This window comes from Tenrec ecaudatus, chromosome 2 (genome assembly GCF_050624435.1).
Source record: "Tenrec ecaudatus isolate mTenEca1 chromosome 2, mTenEca1.hap1, whole genome shotgun sequence".
Taxonomy (NCBI): domain Eukaryota; kingdom Metazoa; phylum Chordata; class Mammalia; order Afrosoricida; family Tenrecidae; genus Tenrec; species Tenrec ecaudatus.
This window is the reverse complement of record NC_134531.1, coordinates 131,553,409-131,580,392: the sequence shown is the minus strand read 5'-3', so window position 1 is coordinate 131,580,392 and position 26,984 is coordinate 131,553,409. Positions and strand designations below refer to the sequence as shown.

The 26,984-nt window shown below is 44.0% G+C and overlaps 1 protein-coding gene across 2 annotated transcripts in view; it reads left to right on the top strand.

Annotated features, from left to right (window-relative positions):
• C2H5orf63 (chromosome 2 C5orf63 homolog) overlaps positions 1-26,410 on the top strand; it is a 32,423-nt gene extending 6,013 nt beyond the window's left edge. Inside the window, exons 1-4 of one of the 2 annotated variants that reach the window (XM_075541481.1) lie at positions 12,970-13,143; positions 15,947-16,067; positions 23,789-23,845; positions 24,482-26,410. In XM_075541481.1, the coding sequence (XP_075397596.1) occupies positions 15,954-16,067; positions 23,789-23,845; positions 24,482-24,673 (363 nt within the window). In that variant the 5' untranslated portion in view covers positions 12,970-13,143; positions 15,947-15,953 and the 3' untranslated portion in view covers positions 24,674-26,410. Of the gene's footprint in view, positions 1-12,969; positions 13,144-15,946; positions 16,068-23,788; positions 23,846-24,481 lie in introns of those variants that run through there. The other variant, XM_075541482.1, reaches the window with a different exon arrangement.
• Positions 26,411-26,984: the final 574 nt, after the last annotated feature.

The following is a 26,984-nucleotide window of genomic DNA, read 5'->3' as shown; positions in this document are numbered from 1 at the left end:
CAAAAATTTATACAGTATGAAGGGTTTGAGTTAGACATTAGTTTCCTTATCCATAAACCAAGACGCTCTCCAAAGTCATTTCCAAGTTCCACAGTTTAGCGGTTGGGTAACAGTGGACTGCTGTTCAATTGCAGTTGCTGACTCCAACTCGTGGCAGCGAATGTGTAAAAGCACAAAACCTTGCTTGGTTCTACTTTATCTTCTTGATTGTTGTTATGTTTGGATCTGTCGATACTGGTATTGGGTCAGTATCTCTTACTGAGGGAAGACCTTCATTTTTACGACTCCTCTACCAAATGCCATATCCTTTTCTAGAGACTGATCTTTCCTGATTAAGGGTCCAAAGTAAGCAAGCCAAAGTCTTACCTTCCGTACCTTACCTTTCTTAGGAGCATTCTGACTGTATGCTGAGTGATTTTGTCTACTGTTCTGGTGGTGCAGGCAGTATTCACTGACACCGCCGCCCAAATGTGTCAGGTCTTGTGTCTTCCTTCTTCATTGTGCAGCGTTTACATGCTTTTGTGAGACCTTTATAGCGTCTCATATAATTGAAGGTGCGTGGTTCCTGCCCTCAAGAGTGGTGCTTCACAAAATGGGCTTAATTACTGTGATTTTGCAGGCCTCGGTCTTGGTGGTATCACAAGTCCTGAGTAACTCACATCTCCAAGGCCATTTTCTCCAAAATGAAGCATCTTCGGGTCTCGCATGGTCATGAGCATAACCTTTTTGACAAGATGAACTGAAAGTGATGGGGGTTAGCGATGGGTGAGATGCTATATAGCCCCAGATGGAAAACAAGACACTACCTAGGTGGATGGATTCTGAATAGTGACTATTTTTTTAAAGAAATGGGAGTGTGTGCTTTTTAGATAGCAGGAAAACCAGCATTACTAGCTCAGTACAATAAGACTAAGATGTTTTAATGAAATTGCCTTCTTTCTGGGTCAGCGTTAAGTATCAGGGATATCTTCAAAGGGAATGAGCCCTTTTGGTTAAAAAGGCTAATGTGGAAAGGAGTCTGTGTAATGCCTTATGTGCTTTGTTCCCGTCCCCTGAACTAGAATCGTTTTGCCCTCATCTTAATGCTATCTTTATGGAATGAAGGAATTTTGAAATTGGTTTTTAAACTCTATTAAGCCCTCATGTGTGGTATAACCCAGCCACATTATTCAGGTTTTCTTGGCTTCCACGAACAGCTTTACAGTCATTATGTCGTAATTGTACTGAACATTGGTGCACACTTTGAATTCGCAATGTGCTGCTCTGGCGCCAGGCCAGATGCTGAGTCAGCGTCTTTGGGGTGAGGGGTGGGGGGAGGGGTGCCATGAGCACTGTGTGCAAGCCCGTGGTGTTTACAGGAAGGAGTCCAGAATTCCCTGTGGACTCCCTGGATGCTCTGGGGAGTGAGAGTGGAAAGGGACTATAGCACTGTGCTTGATTAGCATCATTTCCTTTTTCTCAGCCGGCTGGCGGCCTTTTCCTGACCCGGCTGTGCACACACACCTACCCTGCTCCTCTGCTGAGGCTTCCGAGGCAGTGGGGTGGAGAGTGCGAGCGCTGAGGTGTAAAGATTCTTAGCAGAAACTGCTTACTCTGAAGATGCCTCTGCTCTTCCACTTCCCATTTGTCAGCTTGCTGCACACCTAGGCAAAGACCGCAGCGCCTCAGGAGGCGGAAAGGAATGGCAAGAAGTGGTTCTGTCATTAAAAATAATCTTGAAATGTGTCCAACAATGAAAAAGAACACTGCATTCTTTGGGGATGGGGAGGATCTTCTCTAGCTGATGTCATTAGACAGGTGCCCGTTGAGGGCCCAGCAGCTGCTCTAGTGTCACCTCCTAGGTCCCTCCATCTCCAATACTGCCCCTTCATGACTGAGGAGCCGGCTCCTTGACCCTTCTGCTTGGCTCCTCTTCAAAGGACCATCCCTGTGGGCTCATACAAGTAACAGCAAGCTCAGGGCGATGTTCAGGGAAATCCTCCTGGCCTTAGCTTAGGGAGTCACTTACTCTTTTCTCATCAGGAGGACATTTGAGGCTCAAAGCCTTTGGGCCTAGTGGCCCTGCCAAATGAGAAATCAAGCAGTGGCAGAGCACTTCCCTGCCCACTGTGGCGGCTTGCATGTGGCTGTGATGCTGGAAGCTGTGCCGCTGGTGGTGTGATGCCAGCAGACCGCCAGTGGTAAGCAGCAGCAGGGCCACCCAGGGTGGATAGGCTTCAGTTGAATGCCAAGACTTAAACAGATTAGAAATCAAAGCTTCACGAGCTACTTGCAAAAATTAGCCAGGAGGATCGTACAGATCGCCACAGACCATTGTATGATACAGCGCTAGAAAATGAACCCTTACGTTGGAAGGCAAGCAATTGCAGTGATAGACTCCAGCACCCCCAGGATCATGACGACGGCTGGTGTAGGATCAGCACTTCATTCCCTTGAAGCAACAAGCAACAAAAGCAAGACAGGCATTTCCATTTTACTGTTGAAATGGGCTTAAAGAGATGAGGATTTAAAGAGACGAGGGTTTACCCAGCACCCCAGACTAGTTAGTTGCCTGTCCCTTAGGGGGTTATTTTTATGAAACCTCATCTAAAAATGCACTCAGGGAATTTACACATAATGAATTCTAACTAAAACTCTGTGAAGAACAAACGTCAAAGCTCTAAATGAAGAATTATACCATCCAGCTTAATCCCCTTCATTGATGAGTGAGTAGGAGCTGTGTTCATTTAATTGTGAGGAAAATGTGGCAGTTTGGGCTCATAAAGATTTACTGTCCTGCAAACTCTATGGGGCAGTTCTCCCCTGTCCTGTAGGGTCACTCTGAGTCAGAATCAACTTGATGGCAGTGCTCTGGGGTGTTCATTTAAATCTATTTTAGCTTCTTTAGACACTTACGGGATCCTTGGTAACCACAAGGTCAGCTGTTTGAAACCACCAGCTGCTCTGTGGGAGAACGTCAGAATCTACTTGATGGCAGTGTGTTTTGTTTTCTGTAGATAAAATATTTTAGTCTGGATAGACTAGAGAAACAAATTCATAAACATGTATATGTGTATAAGAGTTTTATGTAAAGGATAATTGTACATTAAGAAAGCATCCCAATCCAGTCCAATCCAAGCCCATAAATCTGATACTAGCCCATATGTCTGATATCAATCTATAAAGTCCTCTTCAGACTCACAAAACACATGCAATGACACCGAATGCAGGACAATCACAGGCCAGTGGGTAGAAAGTCTTTGGATCTAGTGGTGTTGTAAGCATCTCAGCTCTGGCAGGGGTCTCTACTTGGCTTCTCCAGCTCAGGACACTAGCTTAGTTCCATGTGTCTTGTCAGCTGCAATATCTCCAAGGGAGTAGCTGAGAGAGACTGTCTCTCCTGCCTCCCAGGAAGAAAGTCCAGAGTTCCCAGGAGAAGGCCATGTCCACACAGAGACCTCATTAGCTATGACCGGATAGACAGACTAGACTCCACTCCTACACTCTCAATCCTCAAATTGACACCAGATTATGTAACTACCATACTAAATTTGCCATTACCCAGGCAGCTTTTGTTGATAGGTTCAAGAACTGATGACATCATAGGTAAAATAATACTAGTTAATTTTTTTTCTTTCTTGAAAAATGAAGGAAAGAATTGGGAAAATGATTGGAAGGGAACTGGCTTTTCTTTTCTACTTCACAGAAGAAAATCTCCATTCTTTGAAAATTAAATGCCAATGCCGTGGGCTGTAATTTTGTAAAATTTAAGTAACTGAGGCAATATCTGGTGCCAAAATATTTGCTAATGTAGATATCCAACCTTACCTGGATTTAACATCCAGAAACCAAAACTACCCATTACTGTCAAGTTCACCCTGATTTGCTTCAACTCCAGAGAACACCCTCCTTTTCTGAGTTGTTCCATCTCATCAACATAAATTCACTGCCCCTAAGGTTCCTATCTAATCCTTCAAGTTGCCGATGTCAATTTGATGATTAAAAGACCATAATATTGATAGTTCTTAAAAGAGCATAATGCTCAAGCAGACTTTTTTTTAGTACCGGTTTAGGTAAACCATTGTTTGGTTTTAAAGACTTTCAGGAATATTTTTGGCTTAGGGTTTATGCATCATCTCAGGACAATAGTTTCAGGGGCTCAGCTACTTATTTCATTTTTCAGTTTTTAATTTCTCTGTTTCTAAAAATGTGCATACTAGAGATTTAAATCTTTACGTTGAGGCCAGTGAAAGTACGGTCCTTATCAATAAGTTCATCAGTATTGATAATATCTTACTCCTGGCAATCAATAGTTAAGCCATGTTTCTCCATACTGCTTTATACCTTGTGACTTTTACATTTATTGTCCCATTTTAAGACACCAGGTAAATTTTTGTCTTCACTCTTCACCCTAAACCTCCCAACTTCCCCAGAAAGCATGTCCTTTTGCTTAAGATGTCAAATTAGGCAGGAGCCAGACAAGGTTGTTCATTTTAAGGGTAGGCATTGGTTGGAAGAATTCATTCCTTTGGTGTGATAATCAGGGGCATCCCATCTCATCTGATTGCATGAGAGTATGTCACTGCTCCCCTGCTTTGTCTAATCCTCATCACTCTGCTAGAACCAGGACCGCTCCCTCATTCTGGACCATGTTCTCTTGTTGGTTTCGATGATGACACTCTCTCCAAGTTTTCCTTCTCTCTTACCAACCATTCGTGTTGCCTCTTTTTCTGGCTCTTCTTTTCCCAGCAGTTAAATGTTGATTGCTTCCGGACTCTGTCCCGGACTCTCTTTTTTCTAAGCTATGTAGATGATCTCATTGACCTCTATACCTATAAATATAATCCTTAAATGATAGAATTTTGTATTTTATTTCCAGCCCTGGCCTCTGCTGAGTACCAAACTTGTTTTTACTATTCTGTTCCTGAGCTCCACCATGTCCCAAAGCAACGTGTCACCATCCTCTCTCACCTAGAGGGTGTGACAGAGAGGCCTTTTAACGGTGTTCCTCTTGCTCCTCAACAACCCGTACTTCACACTGCAAGTGAAGCCGTCTTGTACAAACACAAGAGTGCGTTAAAAAGTATTGCTGCGAGATCTGGTTCATACATGCATAGGTTTATTCCAAACAAAAGGTGTTTAAACCTGTCTTTGGGATCAGTGGTGAAGGGCACACAGAGTTTCTTAGTTGTACATTTCTTTGTCTTAATCTCATTAGGTTACATTCTGAAAAAGAAGTGAGGATGCTTTTTATGCCATGGAAGGGGAAATGATTTTGAAGTCAGGGTAATAACACATTTTTAACGAAACTCAAGTGGCAGCCTTTCCAAATCACCCGAGCTTTGCAGCAAATGTACGTGCATGCTGGCCCACATCAAGTCACACCCTCGAGATGGTTCAAGTGTTTCACAGCAGGGCACAAAGACCGCAAAGACGACCTAGAGAGGGAAGACCGCCAACCTCAATGGATGAAGGAACTGTGGCTGAAGCCCAGAAGTTTGTGGAAGAAGACCCAGTGGCTGCCAAAGGTGTACATGAACAGACACTGTCCCACAGAGCTGATCCGCCCTGCAGTCTTCTGAGTGAGCTTGAAGCTGGTGAAAATGATTTTATCGAATGAGTCATCATCAAGGACAAGTCTTGGTTTGCTCGTTATGATCCACAGAGCCAAGTCCAATCAAAGCAGTGGCTCCCAACGGCAGCTGCTGGTCAGTTACATTTAAGGCAGAGCGGTTAGTCCAGAAGGTTATAGTCACGGTTTGGTTTTTTAGTTTCGAGGGGTCATTTTGATAGATTTTCCCTGAGGATGATCACAAGGCCTCATTATGAAGTTTTCAGAAAATGGGAAAGTGCAGAGGGTAGCAAGGGCTGTTCCAGGAGAATTGTGTTGGGAAACCTTCTCTGCCCTATAGCCCTGATTTTGCTCCTTCACACTTATTTTTGTTCTCTGAACCCAAATAACACTTCCTGGGCATCCCATTTGAACCCCTCCGGGATGCCAAAATGGCCATTGGGGTGATGTAAATCAACGAGCACAGAGTTCTTCAGGAAGGGCTAAAAAGACGGAAACACCATCTTCAGAGGTGTAAAGGTCTAGATGGAGAAAACGTCAAGAATGATAGCTTCACATCTTGGCGCTTGTGTCCCATAGAGGCGGGCGGCTATGTTTTCGTGGCAGTACTCGGACTTACCCTCCGACACTGTGAAAGGAGACCCTGGCACTTGCCGTCTCAGGTGTTGAAGGTAAAAATCTCAGTTTCTTCACCTAGCCCCTAGGTCTTACATCACTTGACTTTGTAAAGCCCCTTTCCAACCACTTCTCTCCTTGTTAACTGTGCCCCCTTTCTGTTTCTTTCAATAAGTCAAGTTTGTCCTCCTTGTAGGGCCTTTGTACTTACTGATTCTTCTCCCCAAAGTGATCCCAAGGCATCCTCCCCCTTTCATCTCAGCCCAAGTGACGCCCGCTTCAAAATGAACCTGCCTTAATGACCATCTCTCCCCGTACCTGTCACTTTTTGATGTTATCTGCCTTTTTAAAAATGTATTCATTGGAAAGTGGGCCCCGTGAGAGCAGCTACTTTGCTTTCTTGTTGAGTGCCGTACCCAAGTACCTATAGTATATTTGATACATGGAAAGCTTTAGATAATTGTTAAATGAATGCATGACTTCCATCCAACATCTGGCTCATGACAACTGACCTCTCTTTACTGCCTCTGCCTTCCTTTTTCTCTGAAGTCCCTCTGGTGCGGTTGCTAGGCTAAACTTCGAAAACATTGATTTTATCTCCTCATTCTCTTGCTCAAATCGTTCAACAGTTCCCAAGACATGCTTGAGAAATTACACATTACTTAGCTGTCAATTAAGATCTCCCACTGCCACATTCTAGCCGGTCCTCCTTACGTGTTTCCGATAGTCAAGTATTTAGCCCATTCGGGGTCCCCCATCAAAGAGGCCCTGACATTTCTAACTGTCTAACTCCCCGTTTGATATTTCTTCCCGTTTTTCTATATATCTGAATGCTCAGTGATTGAAGAGCTTTCTTTTGTGGGAAACTACCTCCCCTTTTGATCCACAGTACTCTTCTCATCTAGCATTTAATATTCTCCTTTCTGGCTACATGTCTTATTGTCTGGTAGATTTCTTGAACTCTTCGTGAATGGGGATCCCTTCTTACTTCTGACCCCCCACTGTAGGACAAACCAGTGAGTAATATCACTAGTGGATCATTTCCCTGGGATGCCTGGTATAATTTATAATGTTTCAGGTAAAAATTTCGCTCCCTCCCCCTGGATTCACAGGAATGACGCTCTTTGTTATTCTGTTAGCTTGCATATGGGATTGATCTCCTCATGCTGCACTTGATCTGGGAGGGAAAGAAATGAGCGAAGCACCAGAAAGAAAGAAGGACCTGTATACTGTCTTCATTTTATTCAGCATTAGTAGATGGTGAAGAGAAATACATATGTGTCCAAACGATATCCCTTCAGTGAAATGATTGTTTCTTGGATAGACAAACTCCACACTCCAGACAATTAGCATTTCCACCAAGCAGGGTGTTGTGGGCAAGCTCGTGAGTGGAGACACCCAGGTTCTGGGAAAGCCCGACAGCCATGGTAACAGCTTTAAAGGAAACTACAAGCATTTGTCTCTGGGCACCTATGTGGCCAATCATTCCTTTCTAGATACATTCTCCACCGGCTTCTCTCACTCCTCTGGGGGATGAACTCGCTGGCACTGGAGTCTGGAAGTAGAGGCTGCAGGGAGTGTGGCCAACATGGACTAGGAGGGACCACTTCTCCTTCTCCAGGGCTGGAGCAGGCTGGAGTCCTACACGTGGTTTCAGTGTGCTCTGTGGCACGATAGTCAGAATGAGGCTGAGCACAACACCTTGGAAAACTGGGCCCGCAGGAGCATGGCTAACTCAGGATCTTCTTTGCCGAGGCGTCAGAGTTGGCTTCACTTCCTTGCAGATCCACCAACCACAGACCTGCATAATGAGGTTTAGGTGCTGGAAAAGCGCCTGAGCTCCCACTCAGACTGGTGCTTGGCCCCATGGATTTGATTCCTCAAAATACTTGCTCAGTGTTCAGTTTCCAGGTTTGATCTTATCCTCGGCTTTTTCTTGTCACTCTTGGAATCACAGGACAGGGGCCACTGTAGGTTTCTGTTTGTTTGGCATAGAGGCTTGGGCCCACCTGAGTGAACAAACACTCAGGGGAGCCCCGAGGAGAGGCATCATCTGTCCCTTTCCCTGGAGCGGGTAGAGCCCAGTGACCCGGATGAGTCTCCTATGAGCAACCCCACCTCATTACATAAGCTGGCAGTCATCTAAAGTAATGGGTTCTGTTCCCAAAAGAGGGTGTGTGTGTGTGCGTGTGTGGTCATTTGGGTAAAAATAGGAACCCTTATCCTTGATGGTAATGAATGTGAACTCGAGCACTTCACATCTCACATGGCACAAATGACTACACTGAAGCCCTGAGCCTCTCTTTATGGATCACAGGCTCCGTGAGTGCCTCAGTAATAGTGTTTGGTTAATGTCAGCTCAGCATTCAATTTACATTCTACTCCTGTGAAGAAGCTCCAACATTACCTGTTAATGACCAAGGTGGTACCAGGGCTTATATAGACTCAGATTTTGCACATGAACTAACATAGTAGCTCATTGAGGAGGGATGATGGGAGCCTAGAGATTTGAGGTGTCCAAGGATTCTTTGAATGAATCAAAATTCTGGTCAGCGAAGGTCAGTTTCTCTACTCAAGCAAGAACAATGTTGTTTCCCTTCTAATCAGACACATACAGGCAGGGCTTGAAGAATCCAAGAGCCCCGCATAAGTGATGTGCAGCGAGAGCCTGGGCAGTCCCTCATGCAAGAAATGAATAATCCTTAATAAAGGCTCAAATGACCCTGGCTCCTTCTTGTGCCGTACTCAGTTGCTTTAATGATGTACCTTTCTGTGCTTTGCTGGGGGGTGGGGGGGGGATGCTGTGAAGTTATCTTGCTTCAAGGATGGCTGAATTGGTCCAATTCACTCCCCCTTCTCCCCCACACCCATGTTGTATTTGATGCTGTTGTAAAGGTCACTGAAGTGGGCCTCAGCGTTGTTGAAAGGCTGGCTAGTATCCCCTTTCTCTCTCAGGGTGAGCCCTGCCTCTGTGGACGGCACTGCACTTGAAACAGCAGGAAGTCCCCGTCTCCATTGTTAAGCTGTGGAATCTGTTTGAGGCACATTCTAAATCCAGTCTCATGCCTTTTGCTTTTCTGAAAGTCTGCAGCAAAGGTGACCCAATTGTCTGTCTTTGATATTATGAACACAGCTCTTTTGGCTCGTATCGCAGAAGCATATAACAAAACACCAAGGATAAAGCTGGGTCTGTGCATGTTGTAAGAACACACTACACTCATGACAAGATTCAAAGACATAATCAAAAAGAGTTGTCCTTTCACAGACCTGAGTTACCAGGCAGAGTCTCCCTTTTAGGATATATATATATTTATATATATATATATATATATATATATATATATATATATATATATATATATATATATATCTGAGATACTGTTGAAAATAATAGAACGAATGAAAAATGTCACATTGACAGAGTAGCCCATATTAAGACTTTACTTCAAGCAAGCATGTTTCGGTGAATGTGACATTGACAGCAATGGTGTTCAGGTTTACAGAGTTAGTAAGATGTTCTAGGAAGAGTACGGTGTAGTTGCAGTCAGAGTGCATCATGTTTTCGTGAGCATTCTTTTCTAGAATTACATGGACACCGTGGTTCAGGAGTTGGGCCTTAATATCTCGGTGTAATACTTTAGCAGGTAACGAGCCTGTCCTCTATATCCAGCTCTGGTGCAATCACAAATATGCTGTTTCCAACATCACATGCTAGTTTTACATTATGGACACAAAGCATGTGCCTGAGGACATTTGCAAACATGCAGTAGTAAAATTACATTTCCCAGTAAGTAAATGTGCCATGTTTGACTACGTGATTAGCGACATGCAGGAGAGTAGCAATGGAGGACCCAGTGGCAAAGAGGGCGAGTTGTAAATAGATTGGCAGAAGCATCACTGAAGACTTCCCTTAGCTTGCCGGGTTGGTTGAACAAATATGCCCACCAATCTGGAAGGAGTAGCAGCTCTGTTTACTGTGACAGGTTTTATTTGTCTTGGGTACAACCAAGACTACATGCTGTGTTTTGTCATGTTGGAAATGCTGAAGCAGATTTCCATTGTGAATGTGACTTTTTTTTCTAAAGCCTTAACACCTAAGTCTCAACTCAGCTGGGTAAAAACAATAAGTTTGCCTTTCCTTACCAGCCAGACATCAATAAATCTTAAATCCTCCACCAAAAGCATGTAGCTATGGTTCACTGTCCTGGCTGTCCTCTTAAGTCACTGCCATGGACAGCCTGATCCTTCTTGTTTCTAAAGGCTGTCATTTAGGATTTACACTAACAAAACTGATGTAAATTTTTTCTTTCTCCCTACAACTGCATGATGCCTTCTATAACCCAACGCCTGTGATGCCATGAATTACTTAATGTGACCTCTAGCTATAATCTTTTAGCTCTCACCAAATGATTGGGTAGGACTGTGAAAACGTGAGGTGCTAGACCAGAGGATGTACACTGGTACAGATAGGAGCTAGAAACACAGAAAATCCAGCGCGGATGATCCCTTCAGGACCGGTGGTGTGAGTGGCGATACTGGGAGGGTAGAGGGAGGGTGGGTTGGAAAGAGGGAACTGATTACAAGGACCTACATGTGACCTCCTCCCTGGGGGATGGACAACAGAAAAGTGGGTGAAGGGAGATGTCGGAGAGGGCAAGATATGACAAAATAATAATTTATAAATTATCAAGGGTTCAGAAGGGAGGAGTAATGGGGAGGGAGGGGGAAAATGAGGAGCTGATGTCAGGGGCTTAAGTGAAGAGCAAATGTTTTGAGAATAATGAGGGCAATGAATGTACAAATGTGCTTTACACAATTGATGTATGTATGGATTGTGATAAGAGTTGTATGAGCCCCTAATAAAACAATTAAAAAGAGGAGCAAGAGAGAGAGAGAAAATGCAAAAAAAAAAAAAGCAGAAGAAGAAAATGTGCAGTGCTTGTGGCCCACCAAGAGGACTGGGTAGCTTTCTAATCATGCAAATAACAGAAATGGAACCCTAACATGGGGAGTGGTCAGTCTTGCCACCCCACTGAACTTAAAATGGACCATTCCAGAAGCAGAAAATCGGGGTCTCACAACTATTAAGAAAGAAGACTCAAGAATGGAACTTATCCTTTGAATCTTAGATCGCTGGACTGAATGTTCCAGATCCAGGAGACCAGGCTGTGACACCAAAAAGAGCAAGAGGCAGCAAAATGCAGTGGCTGAGAAATGGCGGCAACAGAGGCAGCCAATCCAGAAAATTTCCATGAGACCGAGTGGTGGGCTGCCAGACCCACAGAGAAAGCTGAGTGTCTTTAGGTGGGAGGTTTGCTGGCAGAGTGGGGTGATGCCAGGCACTTGACAAAGGAGCCCGGTTTGTCCATCCACCCAACTAGAGCTGACTGCCTTCAGGCCAAGACTTACTAGGGGAGTGAGGTGCCACCTCAGGGCACTTAATTGGCAGAGCTAACCTTGCTTTGTAACATTTGCCCGAGCAGGCTAAGGGGCCAAAGCCAGAGAGGCTTGTCTGCAGGCATGGCTGAGAAGAGGCTGTCCTGATCTAAGAGCTGTATCCTGAGTTGTTTCTGTTACTGAATTACAACCGATTACTTCCCTAAGACATCCCATAATTGTATTTGCTATGAGTCCTGTTTGGCCACTGTAACAAATTATCGAATCCAGCTGAGAGGTAGAGAATGCTGTGGGAAGATTGTTTGGTGTTAGAATTGGTTAAAAGTTTAGAGAATGGAGGCACTTCTGGTGTCTTAGTCTGGATTCTCTAGAGAAGCAAAAGCATTGACCTGCATATATATGTATATGGGAGAGGTTGAAATCAAGGAGATGGCTCCCACAGCTGTAGAAGCAGGCCAGTTTCCGATCCCTGGGTCAGATGTTAAACTGGAGGGGTCTCCAGACTCACATAGCTGCAGGGGCTGATGAACCCAAGATCTCCATGTCAGATGACAGATTTCTGGCATAGGGGGTCAATGAATCCAAAATTCATTGTAGTCTTCTGGTTGTAGAGACAAATGAATCCAACATCACAAGATAAGATGGCAGGTTGCTGATGATACCCAGTTTGGGCAGCAAATGTCAGCAGACTTGCTGAAGCACAAAGAACAGGAGTCAACAAGCCAAATGCAAGATTCAGACCCAGAATAAAAGCAAGCTTTTCCAGAGCCTCCACTTACATTGGAAGTAGACCACACCTTAAAGGAGGTCTCATCATACGGGATTCCTAGGTCTTGACTGTCAATCACTGAGAATCCTGGCTCAGTGAAATAACACAAAACCTCAACTCCCAATTAGCTTTGGGTTGTTGATGCCGATGGCGATTCTCTGCCCCCCTGTTTGAAGTTAGAGGAGATCAGATGTTTCTCCTATGCTATTTCACAACACCCTATGAGCGCCTTCCCAAAACCAGTGAGGTGAAAGTTTCCACCGAGCCTAAATATGGCCAAATTATATTTTCCCCTCGCATTTATTTTCTGTGTAGACTACAAATTGTGTCACCGCCCTCATTCCCTTGCTAAGGTTGTTAATTCTACTGAATTTATGGAAAATGTGTATTTGTTAGGAGCTGCTATCAAGTAGGCCACTCACCCATAGTGAGCCCATGTACAATGATTTCAGACTCTTATGATCCATTGGATTTTCACTGGCTGATTCTTCAACAGCTTTATTAACATTTAATTCACATACCCTGTAAATTTTAATGGTTTTAATAATTTTAAAAGAGTTGTGCACTCATCACCACAATCAATGTTAGAGCATTTTCTTCATTTTCGTACTCATCGGTCATATTCAGGCTGGGTAAAATGTTTCCCCTCACTGGATTTGGGAAGGCTCACACCCAGTCTTTCTTTACAGTCTTCGTCTGAGCCAGCCACTGAAGTGTGTTCAGCATCAGAGCCTCACACAGGCTTCACTGACAGGCAAACATAGGCATGAGGTACATTGACCAGAAGGCAAACCTGAGTCTGGTGTGAAAGGTGAGGATTCTACTCCTGTGCAGCTTAGTGTTCAGCTCTGTGGACTAACTTTCTACCTTGGGCCATCTGGGTAATCTATCCTTGCCTAATTCTCACCACATTACTATCCTAATGTATTATCAGGATCATCAATTAGCAGAGAGATCTGAGGAAAAGTAGAAGAGTAAAGTTTAAGGGTGTGGGAGCAATCATTGTTTTCATGGATTGATATTTCATATTTTTGCTCATGTGATCTTTACTTCATATAGTTGGAGTTTTTCTCCAGGGTCATACCAGCCTGCTTGAAATTAGTTTAAGGCTAATCCAACACTGAGGAGCCCAGGAGCTAGTAGAGATGAGGCACATAATTAATATAGTCATGCTCTGTGGAGTGGACCAGGGGAAGGCTGGAGATGGTACTAAAGCAGTTGGAACTAGCTATATAACCTTGAGAACACCCTGAGGATCATTACCCTTTGCTTATCATGGAGAGAGCCAAGTAGTGACTACTGTGCTCCCGGAGTGTCTCATCAGGGTTAGAGGCAAGACTAAGGAGGCTGAGCAAAGCTCACTCCATTACTCTCACAGTCAAGTGAATCTTTGAGTACCTACTGTGTGGCAGGCATAATGGTAGGTGCCTGGAGATGCAGGGGTGAATATGTACCTGCTAATACAGAATTGAGAAGTAGTAATGAGGACATAGATAAACAACTTTAGATAATGACGTGGCTAGAAATGGGCGTAATCTGACAAAGTGGAGGATCAGTGCAAAATGAGGGAAACCCTCAATACCATGGATTGGCACACTATCCATACCAGTGGACTCAAACACACCAACAGTCGTGCAGCTGGCACAGGCCTGGGCAGCACTTTGTCCTGGTAGAGTTGGACATAGGATCACCCTAAATGAGAGCCACGGGGATCACACGTCACAACAAGAGATAGGGAAGAAAATTCTAGGAAGGTGAAGTCAGAGAGTGCTAGGCTGGCCAGTGTTGGTAAGGCAGGTACTTACTAAGGGGCCTCTCTATGAAGAGGTGCCAGGAGCTCAGGCCAAATGAGGAAGAGCTACTTAAAAGTGCCCCAGCCATCTCAACAGCAAGTAGAGAGGTCGTGATGAAGAAATGATCTTTGGGAATTATTCAAAGAATCCAAAGATCTTTGTGGCCAGCACACGGTCAGAGAGGGGAAAGCAATAGGGGAGGGTGAAGAAGAGGAGAAAGCAAAATTCAGAAGGAATGAATCATGTTGGGAAGCTTCATAAATGATAAAATCAACCACATATGTTTTTAGAAATGACGATGTTTGTAGTTTTTTTAAAAACATTTTATTAGGGGTTCATACAACTCTTATCACAATCCATACATACATCAATTGTGTAAAGCACATCTGTACTTTCTTTGCCCTCATCGTTTTCAAAGCATTTGCTCTCCACTTAAGCCCTTTGCATCAGGTCCTCTTTTTTTTTTTCCTCCCTCCCCGCTCCCCTCCTTCATTGAACCCTTGATAATTTATAAATTATTATTTTGTCATATCTTGCACTGTCTGACATCTCCCTTCACTCTTCTGTTGTCCATCCCCCAGGGAGGAGGTTGTGTGTAGATCCTTGTAATAGGTTCCCTCTTTCCAACCCCCTTTCCCTCTACCCTCCAGTATCGCCACTCACACCCCTGGTCCTGAAGGTATCATCTCCCCTGGATTCCCTGTGCCTCCAGCTCCTATCTGCACCAGTGTACATCCTCTGCTCTATCCAGATTTGGAAGGTAGAATTCGGATCATGATAGTTGGGCGGGGGGCAGGGAGGAAGAAGCATTTAGGAACTAGAGGAAAGCTGTATTCTTCATCGGTGCTACATCACACCCTGACTGACTCATCTCCTCCCCTAGACCCCTCTGCAAGGGGCTCTCCAGTGGCCAACAAATGGGCTTTGGGTCTCCACTCTGCACTTCCCCCTTCATTCACTCTGGGATGTTTATCCTTTTAAGGACAAAGCAGGGGGGCTCGGGAGAATAACTGAGGAACACGTAGGTGTCTTATGTGGAGTAAAGTAGCAGGATGAGGGAATTTCAAAGCCTAGTGTTTGACATATTGTTACTCCCTCCTTGTTCTTATTAAAATACCTCCCGTAGAAACACTCATACATTCGTGTGTGAGGTTTTGGGAGGTGATGGCAACCTTCTTTAAAAATTCTTTATAAAGCAATTGAGTAGATTTTTGTTTGCCCTGACCAGTTAACTCGGCCTGATGCTCCATGGTAGTCTCTATAGCTATAGTTTTGCAGTTCCCCATTCCTTGCTGCGGAGGGCTATCGGTCTTGCCAGCAGTAGCCTGCGCCTTCAGTTGGGAGCTTGTGCTGCTTGCTAACCGCTTTCTTTACAATGGCGGTAGCATGGTGATGGTGACTGCTTGCTCGTGATGTAGGTTAGTTAGCCTTGTGAATGAAAACCACCTTGGGAAACATCCACATTTTAGGGGATTTTCATAATGCTGGAAAATTGTGCAGGTGAAATTTTAATCTTGTACTCAAATTAACAAACACACGCAGTTTGTTTACAGAAACCAAGTGATTAGGTTCACAGCTACTCTGTTTACATGAATAAATATGGATTTTCCCCTCCATCATAAATTCTGTTTTGTTTGGAAGATAGTGGATATTGAAGCATCATGGAACTTGCCAAACATCTGGGCCTCCAGCACTCTTGGAATACACGGCACAGATCTCACGTCTTCACACTCCCATCGCAGAGGCTGCCATAGGCTGTTTGTGTGGTGAAGAGCAAAGCGCGGGGCACCTAGTTTACTTGCTTCCTTTTTCTTTTGGCAGACTTAAGATGCTTTGGTTTCGAGGCAACCAAGTGCGCCTCGCCAGATACTCCTTTGGATTCCTCTTGAGAAACCTCTCTGCCTGTAAGACAGATCTGCCTGTGCTGACTTTATTCACAAAGGTACAGAGAGAAAGAGTAATTACAACTCTAAAAATGTCCACTGCTAAAATTGTTTGGGAAAGCTGTCCATTTAGGAAAGATAACAGAATGTTCCAAGGAAAAGCAATAGGATAAACTTTCTTAAGACTTGCTCAATTTTTCCACCACCATGTTGGCAGTCACTTTGTTTCCTACCCAGACACCTCATTGGTTCACCACCCAAGAGGGCGGGTTAGTATATTTAGTGGTCCTCTCACCCATACATTGAGAGGGGGAAGGAAGAACTACGGGGTTATAATGTGATGTTTACAAATCATTTAGAAGTACTGATGTTTCTATCTCGAACACTAGATTTAAGGCACTTCCCCCCCCCCTCCCCAGGAAGCTTTCCTCTAAGGAGCACCCCCCTCCCCAAGATATTTACAGTATTCACATTACTGATCTCCTTTTGCTAGTTGACATGACCCTGTGTAACTTATAATCATAAAAGAAATACAGTACAAGGTAATAGAATTAACTCCAGGGAATGAGACTGCAACTAAAAAAAAAAAGTCTCTTTGAGAGATTTTTTTAGATTTCAGACATTTCAGCAATATGAAAATATCCGGCAGTCAGTTATCTAATAACAAAGTTTAAGCAATTTTACAAAATGAATTTCTTATTGAGAATGCTTAATCTAAATGACTTTTCATATCCTTAAGTATATATTTCACTGGTGGAAATGATTGAACAAAAATATTTCATCTGAGAGTCTACTGTGGGAAATGTATATGAGAATTAACCACAACAATAAAATACTCCCTTAAGGTCCGTGGTGCTCATGCAGCCTAACTGTTCCGCACTGCTTTTCAATCTGAGCTGCATGACAAGTCTCAAAAACATTACACACACACACACACACACACACTCACACACACTCACACACACACACTCACACACACACCACACACACCACACACACACCACACACTCACACTCACACTCACACACACTCACACACTCATACACACACACTCACACACACACTCACACACATGCACACACACTCACACACACACTCACACACACACTCACACACACACTCACACACACACTCACACACTCATACACACACACTCACACACACTCACACACACATACACACACACTCACACACACACACACTCACTCACACTCACACACACACACTCACACACACACACACTCACACACACTCACACACACACTCATACACACACACTCACACACACTCATACACGCACACTCACACACACACACACACACACACCCCTACGCAGCTAACCGTGGGTCCTGCACCCTCCATCTGTGCCATTCAGTCTCTAATCTCATTCCCCACTTCAGAGTTCACAATCCAGTTAAAGAGATAGATAAACTATAATTCCAGATGTTTTTCTGCTATAAACAATAGAAAGTATTTCCCAGGACAATGTAAATGGATTTTGTTTTGCGTTGGTCCAGTTTCTGAAACAGCTTGATTCATGTTGGTAAACAGGTTACCAGTCTCTTCTGGTCTGCTTCCTCAGGCTTAACTCCGTTTCTTAAACCCCAGAGTGTACATCTCACATAACTTGAGAATGCTAGCAAAAGTCCCATGGCTTTCTCTGGGCTCTGAGTGGTCCATCGTGAGCTAAACGTAGCCAAGAGGGATCGGATGCTGGTTTCCTCGCACTAGGTCAGGTGTTCCTCCTCCACTGCTCAGGAATAGAGTCAGCCATGAGATAGGAGCTGAGGGGGCTTCTGTGAGTAAAACCGCAGCACTCTGCTAAAAGAAAAGAGTGGCTGGTCGGCTGCCAAGCCAACGAATTCCACCGAGGGACAGAGTACCTAGCGAGGGCTGTGTTGGTGCCCGCACACCATGGAGAATCCCAGAAAAGGGTGATATTAATGCTGCTTGAAAGATGCTCTTGTTTCATTACTTCTAGACAAATTAAAAACTTACTTTCTTCAAAACTAAGACTGGAATTTATTCTTGTCTTTGTAGAAATAAAAGTTAGTAATCACATGAAAGCTTGACTCTATTAGCCTATAAAACACACTTAAGTAGTGGACTTCTTCTCCATTTCCCAAAATGGTTTACCCAAAATCTTCACATTAGTTGGTTCTTTTTTTTTTTAAACATTTTATTAGGGGCTCATACTACTCTTATCACAATCCATTCATATACATACATCAATTGTATAAAGCACATCCGCACCTTCCCTGCCCCAATCATTCTCAAAGCATTTGCTCTCCACTTAAGCCCTTTGCATCAGGTCCTCTTTTTTTTTCCCCCCTCCCTCCCCACTCTCCCCTCCCTCATGTGCCCTTGGTAATTTATACATTGTTATTTTGTCATATCTTGCCCTATCCAGAGTCTCCCTTCCCCCCCTTCTCTGCCGTCCATCTACCAGGGAGGAGGTCACATGTGGATCCTTGTAATCAGTTCCCCCTTTCCAACCCACTCACCCTCCACTCTCCCAGCATCGCCCCTCACACCCTTGGTCCTGAAGGTATCATCCACCCTGGATTCCCTGTGCCTCCAGCCCCCATATGCACCAGTGTACAACCTCTGCCCTATCCAGTCCTGCAAGGTAGAATTCGGATCATGGTAGTTGGGGGGAGGAAGCATCCAGGATCTGGGGGAAAGCTGTGTTCTTCATCGGTACTACCTCACACCCTGACTGACCCATCTCCTCTCCTAAACCCCTCTATGAGGGGATCTCCAGTGGCCGACACTTGGGCCTTGGGTCTCCACTCTGCACTTCCCCCTTCATTCAATATGGTATATAAATATATATATATACATATATTTTCTTTTTTTTGCATGATGCCTTATACCTGGCCCCTTTGGCACCTCATGATCGCACTGGCTGGTATGCTTCTTCCATGTGGGTTTTTTTTTGCTTCTGAGCTAGATGGCCACTTGTTCACTTTAAAGCCTTTAAGACCCCAGACACTATCTCTTTTGATAGCTGTGCACCATCAGCTTTCTTCGCCACATTTGCTTATGCACCCGTTTGTCTTCAGCGATCCTATCATGGAGGTGTGCAGCCAATATATGATTTTTTTGTTCTTCGATGCCTGATAACTGATCCCTTCGGGACCACTCGATCACACAGGCTAGTGTGTTCTTCCATGTGGGCTTTGTTGCTTCTGAGATAGATGGCCGCTTGTTTGTCTTCAAGCCTTTAAGACCCTAGTCACTATCTCTTTTGATAGCCAGGCACCATCAGCTTTCTTTACCACATTTACTTGTTCACCTGCTTTGGCTTCAGCAGTTGTGTCGGGAGAGTGAGCATCATAGAGTGCAAATTTAATAAAAGAAAGTATTCATGCATTGAGGGAGTGTTTGAGAAGAGGCCCAAGGTCCTTCCGCCACCTTAATACTTAACCTATAAATATAGACACATAGATCTATTTCCCCATCCTCCTATATATATTTGCATGTACATGTCTTTGTCTAGACCTCCATAAATGCCCCTTGACTCCTAGCTCTTTTCCTCCATCTCCCTTGACTTTCCTCCTGCCCTACTACCATGCTCCTTCCCCACCTGGGCTACAGCTATACCTCTTCTCTACGCAACCTTACCCTTGATCGTTCCCCACCAGGCCTGCCACTCCCCATCTCTACCATTTTGGGTCTCATGTTCTTCCCTTGTCCCTGTGTTTGTTGACACCTCTTCCTTACCCCCTTACCCCACCCCCACCCCAAATCCCCCCCGGAACTGTCGGTCCCGTTGTTTTTCCTCCAGAGAGTTCATCCAGCCTGTCCTATTCAGACAGACCTGTGGAGTCACTAACATGCACAAAAACAAGACAGAGGAAAACAAAGCAACAGTATACAACCAGACAACAAAACATTAAAAACAGACCACTGACAAAGAACAAAACAAAACACTTCACAAAAGAAAAGCTTGTAGTTAGTTCAGGGATTGTTTGCTGGCCCTTAGGAGCGTTTTCCAGTCCAGTCTGTTGGGGCACCACGCCCTGGCCCCAAAGTCCACTTTCAGCATTCCCTGGGGACCTTGCCACTCCATTTCCTTGCTGTTCCACTGCACTCCCCCAGTGCTTTGCCTCGGTGTGGTGGGATCAGGTCAGGTGCAATTCCCACACTGTGTCTCCAGTGCCGTCCCCTGTATCGCCCTTAGTCACTGTGGGGCATCATGTCTCATAGTGGGGCCAGCCATGTTGATCTCTCTATGGACTGGCTGCTCTACTCAGGAACATCATCATCACGGCCTGGTGGGCCAGGCTGTGCTCCACTCTCTCCTCCTGCCCCTTCATCTGCTCACGTGTGCTCTGATCAGATATATCCATCTCCCGGAGCTGCAGAGTCAATGTCGTCCTTTGGAACAAATTCTTTTCGGGGGAGGGGCAGGAATCCACTTCATTTATGGTGCTGGGGCCAGCCTCCCAGACCTCTCCACTGGTTCCCTACTCCACGCCGGGATATTGCATTCACACCTTGCGGCACTGGGTTGAAGTCTGGTCCCACTTTCCCTGTGGAGATATAAACAGTACCCTCCCCTTGGGTGGATTAGTGCCCCATGCCCCCGCTCCCCTTTTCTTCCTTATACTCATCCTTTTGTTTTCCAGATTAGTTGGTTTTTATATGAATTACAGCTTGCATTAAATAAGCTCAAAATGTATTTGTGTGTGGATTGGGCAGTGTACAGAGCACATAATTTTTGCATTCAACAGTGCGTCCTCTTTCTGCTTCATGTAATTATTGATTACAGCCCCACAAAGTAACACCACAGGTCCCCCTTCCTCCCTGTGATTCTCATTCCCCTGGCTCCTTCTGTCCCCCCCCCCCCCCTGCTTGCTTTCTGATCTTGGCCTTTGGGTAGAGGCTGCCCTCTCTATCTCAAATGATTGGCTAGGCTATGGAATGCGTCCCTGCTCAGTGTTTGTGTTTACCTTACAGAGCTGTCCATCCTTTGACTGAAAATGGCACCGTCAAGATGAACTGAGCTCCCAGCATGAGGGTGGTGCTAAGGCCCACAGGCTAGCGGGCAGAGGGGTTTGCTGAGCTTTGACTGACCAGCAAACCTGGGCTTTTTCATAAGTTCGAGTTTTGTTCCATAGTCGTCTTCTGCTCGACTCAGGTCCTTCTAAAGTGATCCCTTTCAGAGCAATAGGTAGTGGGTACCATCTAGTTCTCAAAGTCGTGGAAGCCAATGTGCACATGGTTCCTTAGTCCGCTGGACTAATTGCTTCCCTGTGCCTTCAGTGTTCTTCAGACAGGGAAAAGCAACAATTGCACCTTTGGTGGTTGCTCACGAGGCTTTTAAAAACCTAGTTGCTACTCATCAAAATAGGATTTAGAACATTGGCTTTGAAGACTATGCTATGTCAATTGACTTTGGTGTCCCATGAGACTATGGTGCTGGGCCTAGAGAACCAGTCACTCAGTCCCTCAAGGCGTTTGGTGATGGCTAAGAAATTTTCATAAATAATCCCCCTTTGTTCTATTGCATTTGTGGATGTGTTCGCAGCAGAGGTAAATACATATGTAGACATTTGCTCTGTCTCTCTCACACACACACACAAACACAAACACACACACACACACACACACACATTCAAGGAATAGTCCCATTCTTCTCCCCAAACCTGTTCAGCTTGACGGTCTTTCTGTGCCGCCACTCGTAGATCATTGCAGGCTTCCGTCTGTAAAAGTATTGACCTTGTTGCTTTGACCCCTGTGCTCCTCACAGTGACCTCCTTTGCCTTCATTGCTCAGCGCTCACCGCTCCCTTTTTGTATATTCTTTCCCCTTTATCCGAGTTAATGTCCTTGCGTTATTAAAATGTTATTAAAACAAAAGATAAAATGTGTTTACATGATTAGAATTAGCCTGGTTTTGCTCTTTTCTCTTTTGGTGTGGTGTTTAGATGCTCTGCTTTTTCACTTATTGGCCCTTTAAAATCTGATGAACTATTCCCTATAGAGGTTCGTGCACACATGATCATTTGCATGGGCTTCTGTAGACCCTAGGTTAGAAAAACACAACTGTGTCAGACTCTTGTACATAATTTTTATGAGTTAAACTTTGGTACATTTGGTTCTTGTGCAATATAACATGTCTTATTTTGCTTTTAAGATCCTGTGTTTATATGGTTAAATGATTATTTTAAAATAATATAAAGCATCTCTAATACCCAATGTATTAATAATGCTAATAACATGATAAGCCAAACTCTCTGACCTGAAAAATTATAGTCAGAAAGGCAACTTCCTTTGAAGGAAAATGGTCTCTTGATGAGTTGAGTCCTATTTCAAAGCAAGTTGTGAGTTAAAACAGGGGAAGGAATGCGCTTATCTCGCACAGCTCATCGTTTACCATCACAGATGGTTAAAAGATTTTATATTTAATGTTGAATCAGTAATGCTGAGTCTATTTTAAGCTTGTCAAGAGAATCTATTGAAAAAACAAACAACTCACTGCCCTTGAATCGATGCCAACTCATCACAACCTCTTAGGACTGGGTAGAACTGCTCCCGTGAGTTTCCAAGACTGTAACTTTTTGTGGGAGTAAGGAGTAGAGAGCCCCATGTTTCTTCCACAGAGCTGCTGGTGACTTCAGACTGCTGAGCTTGCCAGTTAATAGCCCATGGTAGAACCAGGGCTCCTTAAGAGAACCTATAGCTAGTCCTTATTCCCAGAAACAAAGTCTGACACCCTGTTAAAACCTGCCAGTCATGCCCAGTATTTTTGACCAATTTCTCCCAAGGGAGTTAGGAATGCAACTGAGGACACTGATACTTGCTTGCACCTCAGGGGAAGAATTATTCCAGAAGCCCTGTGCTTGAAACTCTTAATGAGAAAATAGACAAAATGGGGGCAATCTCTGTGCAGTAATGTTTCCTTCTGCCAGAGACTCACTTACTAGTGGGGTGCCTCTGAGCATTTAATTGAGGAAGCCATATTTGCTGACTCATGAAGGCGGACCTAAATGCCTTTGGACTGAGAATTATGGTGGAGTGGTGTGCCCTTTGCACCCTTACTGGAAGCCCTAAAAGAGCTTCTTAACCATTGCTTGAGCAGGGCAGAGGCCAACAGGCCATGTAGCTGAGAGGTCAAAGACCAGAGAGAGGCCATGGCTGGGGAAGAAGCTGCCCACACTGAAGAACTATGTCCTGAGCGTTTCTGATCCTGTTAGCTTCCCTAATAAAGCCCCTAATTATGTGAGACAACAACAACAACAAAAGATGGGGCAATCACCTCCTAATGGGTTTGTTTATTCCCATGGACTGAGGAAAATGGGGTGGCAAGGCTCATTCACCCCCACCTCCTTCAGAATAGACTTTAAGCCACTCTGTGGGTGTCATCCAGGCCTAGTGCAAGAGGGCTGGAAGGTGCAAGGCCCCAGGACTATAAATTGGTGAGGAGTAATCATTCCAGATAATAATTAGATGAGGCTAGCAACAAATGCAAACCTTAAATGTATTGTGAATTTATAAGTATATGTATGTACATTAAGTAAATGTGTGCAGGGGTGGGGGGGGAAGCAACCCCAAACCACTGAGAGCCCATCCACCATGAAAAATATGCTATTTACAAGATTCTGTGTGACAATGTTTTGCTTCAGAAGTAAAGCAGCATAATTGACCTGATAGACAACTATTCTTTATAATAAGTACAATCTGCTTTGTGTTGGGTTTTTCCATTATTATTGTTGTTAGGCTTCATATCATTCTTTGGGTTTAATAGCTTTATTTTTTTTTTCTTCCTGTAGGATCCATGCCCCCTTTGTGATGAAGCCAAAGAAGTACTCAAGCCTTATAATAACAGGGTAATATAATACAGTTGGCTTTTATGTGTATGGAATAGATATTGTGTGTGGTATAAAGTATCTGCCTGGATCCTTTCTTTAGGAAAAGAGATTAAATGATTTTTCATTTAAATTTTCATTCTATTCTTCAGAGAGAGATTTTTAGTGCTGATTTCCATAAAACTCATTACCCCTAAGTGTTTTCCTCAGAGCAGGACTGGTTTTCTTACTCCAACTCTTAATATGAGTCAGAGTTAACTAGCAGGTACAGGATTCAGGCTTTTAAAGCACTTTTGTCTCCATCCCCTTTATCTCACTTTGCAACTCGCATAGAAGTATTTTCGTGCCGCAGGCCATCACACCTGTTCCATCCCCACGGCTTCTGTCCTGTTGGAGTGCTCATTTTGTTCCACTGGGGAGTGAGCAGCGCCCTGATGTTCCATGTAACCAGGGTAAGAGAAAAGCACCACAGAGTTAAGAGTTAAGGAATATCATGAAGCCAGTCAGGCCGTGGCAGCCAGGGGCACTTCATCATTATGGAGCTGAAAAAATCAAAAAGAAAAGCTCTCGGCAATAGGAAAAGCCTGAGGATCACTCACTGTATCACCACAATTACTGCATGTTCTTTAAAATACCGGGTCTCCGTGTGTCTTTCAGTTTATTTTACAGGAGGTGGACATCACACTCCCACAACACTCTGCTTGGTATGAGAGGTATAAATTTGACATCCCTGTCTTCCATTTGAATGGCCAGTTTCTGATGATGCATCGAGTAAACGTCTCAAAACTTGAAAAAGAGCTCCTGAAACTTGAGCAGCACGGTGCTGAAGGTGGACCGGTGTCCTCGTGATTGCTCCCCTGTCTGTCCATAAGGCATCTTCCTCAGGAAACGGCCATGGCTACCTCATACTCCTTTGGCCACTTGCACATAGCCCGAAGGATGTTGTGAACCCAGTGGGTGTCAGATAAATGTTGACACTTCTCTTCTGATTGGTAGAAGTACGAATATGGGAACGGTTTACCTGTTGGCATTTCCTAAAATAATTTTTTAATAATAAAATAATCCTGATAAAATAAGAAGGGAGGGGTGATGGAGGGAGGGAGAAGTTGATCTGTCCTCTTTTCCTATTTTGTGTTAATGTTAAGGCACTTCACAATTCACTGGACAGTGTCATCTGTAGATGGGAGAGTCTGCCTCCCTGCTGCTGCCCTGGACGGCTTAATGTTTTAATGGAAGAATAAAGCTCTTCCACTCGGTAGATAAAGTGAAATGTGAATTGTTAATACACTGTGCACAGTCAGTAAAGGGATCTTTTTACGAATACATCTGCATGAAGCCTATTTCACTGGGATTCAGTAGTACCTGTTTAAAATTAGAGTTTGTTTCTGTTGGGTAAAACAGAATATTGCTTCTAGCCAAAGACACTTCATTTGAGAAAAACTGAAGAATGACTTGCAACCTTAAAAAGGTTCCAAGAAGCTCAACATGCTGTACACATCGTCGGTGAATTGATTCGTAACATTTCAGAACTGCCTTTGATAGTTTTTCAATTATTGTCCATCGAATGCATTAAGTTTATTATATGACAGTGGTTTATAAAGTTTAAAGATAAGAGGGAAATTCACTTATGACCCTAACTGGACTGACTAGTCATCTCAAGAGTAAATATACCATTCACTGATGTTTGTAAAGTATCTAAAATGTAGGCAGATACCTTTATTTATATTTAGAAGCACATTTAGCCCACATACAAATGGATCCACTAGCAAAGCTGGCTTTCCTCTTAAGATCACATCATTGCAATTTCATCTATAATGAAATTCTTTGATGAACTATTTTAATGAATTTGGGTATTGTGAGTCATTTGGCTACATTTTAATTTGATCTGTGTGATTCAGTCTGATGAGTTATAGACGGAGCTGGCAGACCTGTGTCTCTGTCTTTTCCAATCTCCTCAACTAAAGAGGAGAAAACAGAGCTGCAGAGAGTGCCAGAGATAGTCTCAGGTCACTCAGCCAGTCAGCTGCAGGTCCGGTCTTGTTCCCAGGTCCGGACTTCAGCTAACCTAGGCTCACTACAGGTCTCATTGGATTCTTTTCCTACAGCATCCTCAAATGTCTGACTCCAACACGTTTGGAAGCAACCTAAAAAGTCCTCCAAAATGACAGTAAACTCACTGCTATTGAGTCGATGCCAACTCACAGTGACCTTTTAGGACAAGATGGAACTTCCCCTGTGGGTTTCTGAGACTAACTTTCTATGGGAGTGGAAAGTGCTCTCCCCAAAATGACTGTGGGAGTGGGGTGGGGGAAGCTTATGATTGAATACAGTTTTTACCTTCAGGACCAGGGGTGTGAGGGGCGATACTGGGAGGGTAGAGGGTGAGTTGGAAAGAGGGAACCGATTACAAGGATCTACATGTGACCTCCTCCCTGAGGGATGGACAACAGAAAAGGTGGTGAAGGGAGATGTGGGACAGGGCAAGATATGACAAAATAATAATTTATAAATTATCAAGGGCTCATGGGGCGGGGAGCGGGGAGGGAGGGGGGAAAAGAGGACTTGATGAAAAGGGCTTAAGTGGAGAGCAAACGCTTTGAAAGTGATTAGGGCAAAGAATGTACAGATGTGCTTTATACAGTTGCTGAATGTATGGATTGTGATAAGAGTTGTATGAGTCCCTAATAAAATGTTTTAAAAAAGGAATACAGTTTTTATGCTTATACACTTCTGAACACATTTCATTTGATATTGAAAGTATGTATTGAGCTTGGTAGTAGTCAGAATTTTAAGATGACCTCAGTCACCCTTACCTTGCTATTCATCTGGTTTTCACTGGCCGTTTGTTTGTTTGTTTAAAGAATTGGTGAATGTTCAACCATTTAAGGAAGTAACATAGAATCAAAAGCCAACGGCAGAGATGGAAGAAGTCCACATTGTACTGAAGGTTTAGGTCACAAAACAAGGCTCCAGGAATTGACTGAATGCTAATCGACATGTTTCAATAAACAGATGCCTAGTTAAGAAATTTGGAAAGCAGCTACCTGGCCAATCTACTGGAAGAAATCCACACCCATGCCCGTTACAAAGAAAGGTGATCTAACAGAATAAGACACGATCAGATAATACCATTAATGTCACACACAAGTAAAATTTTCTG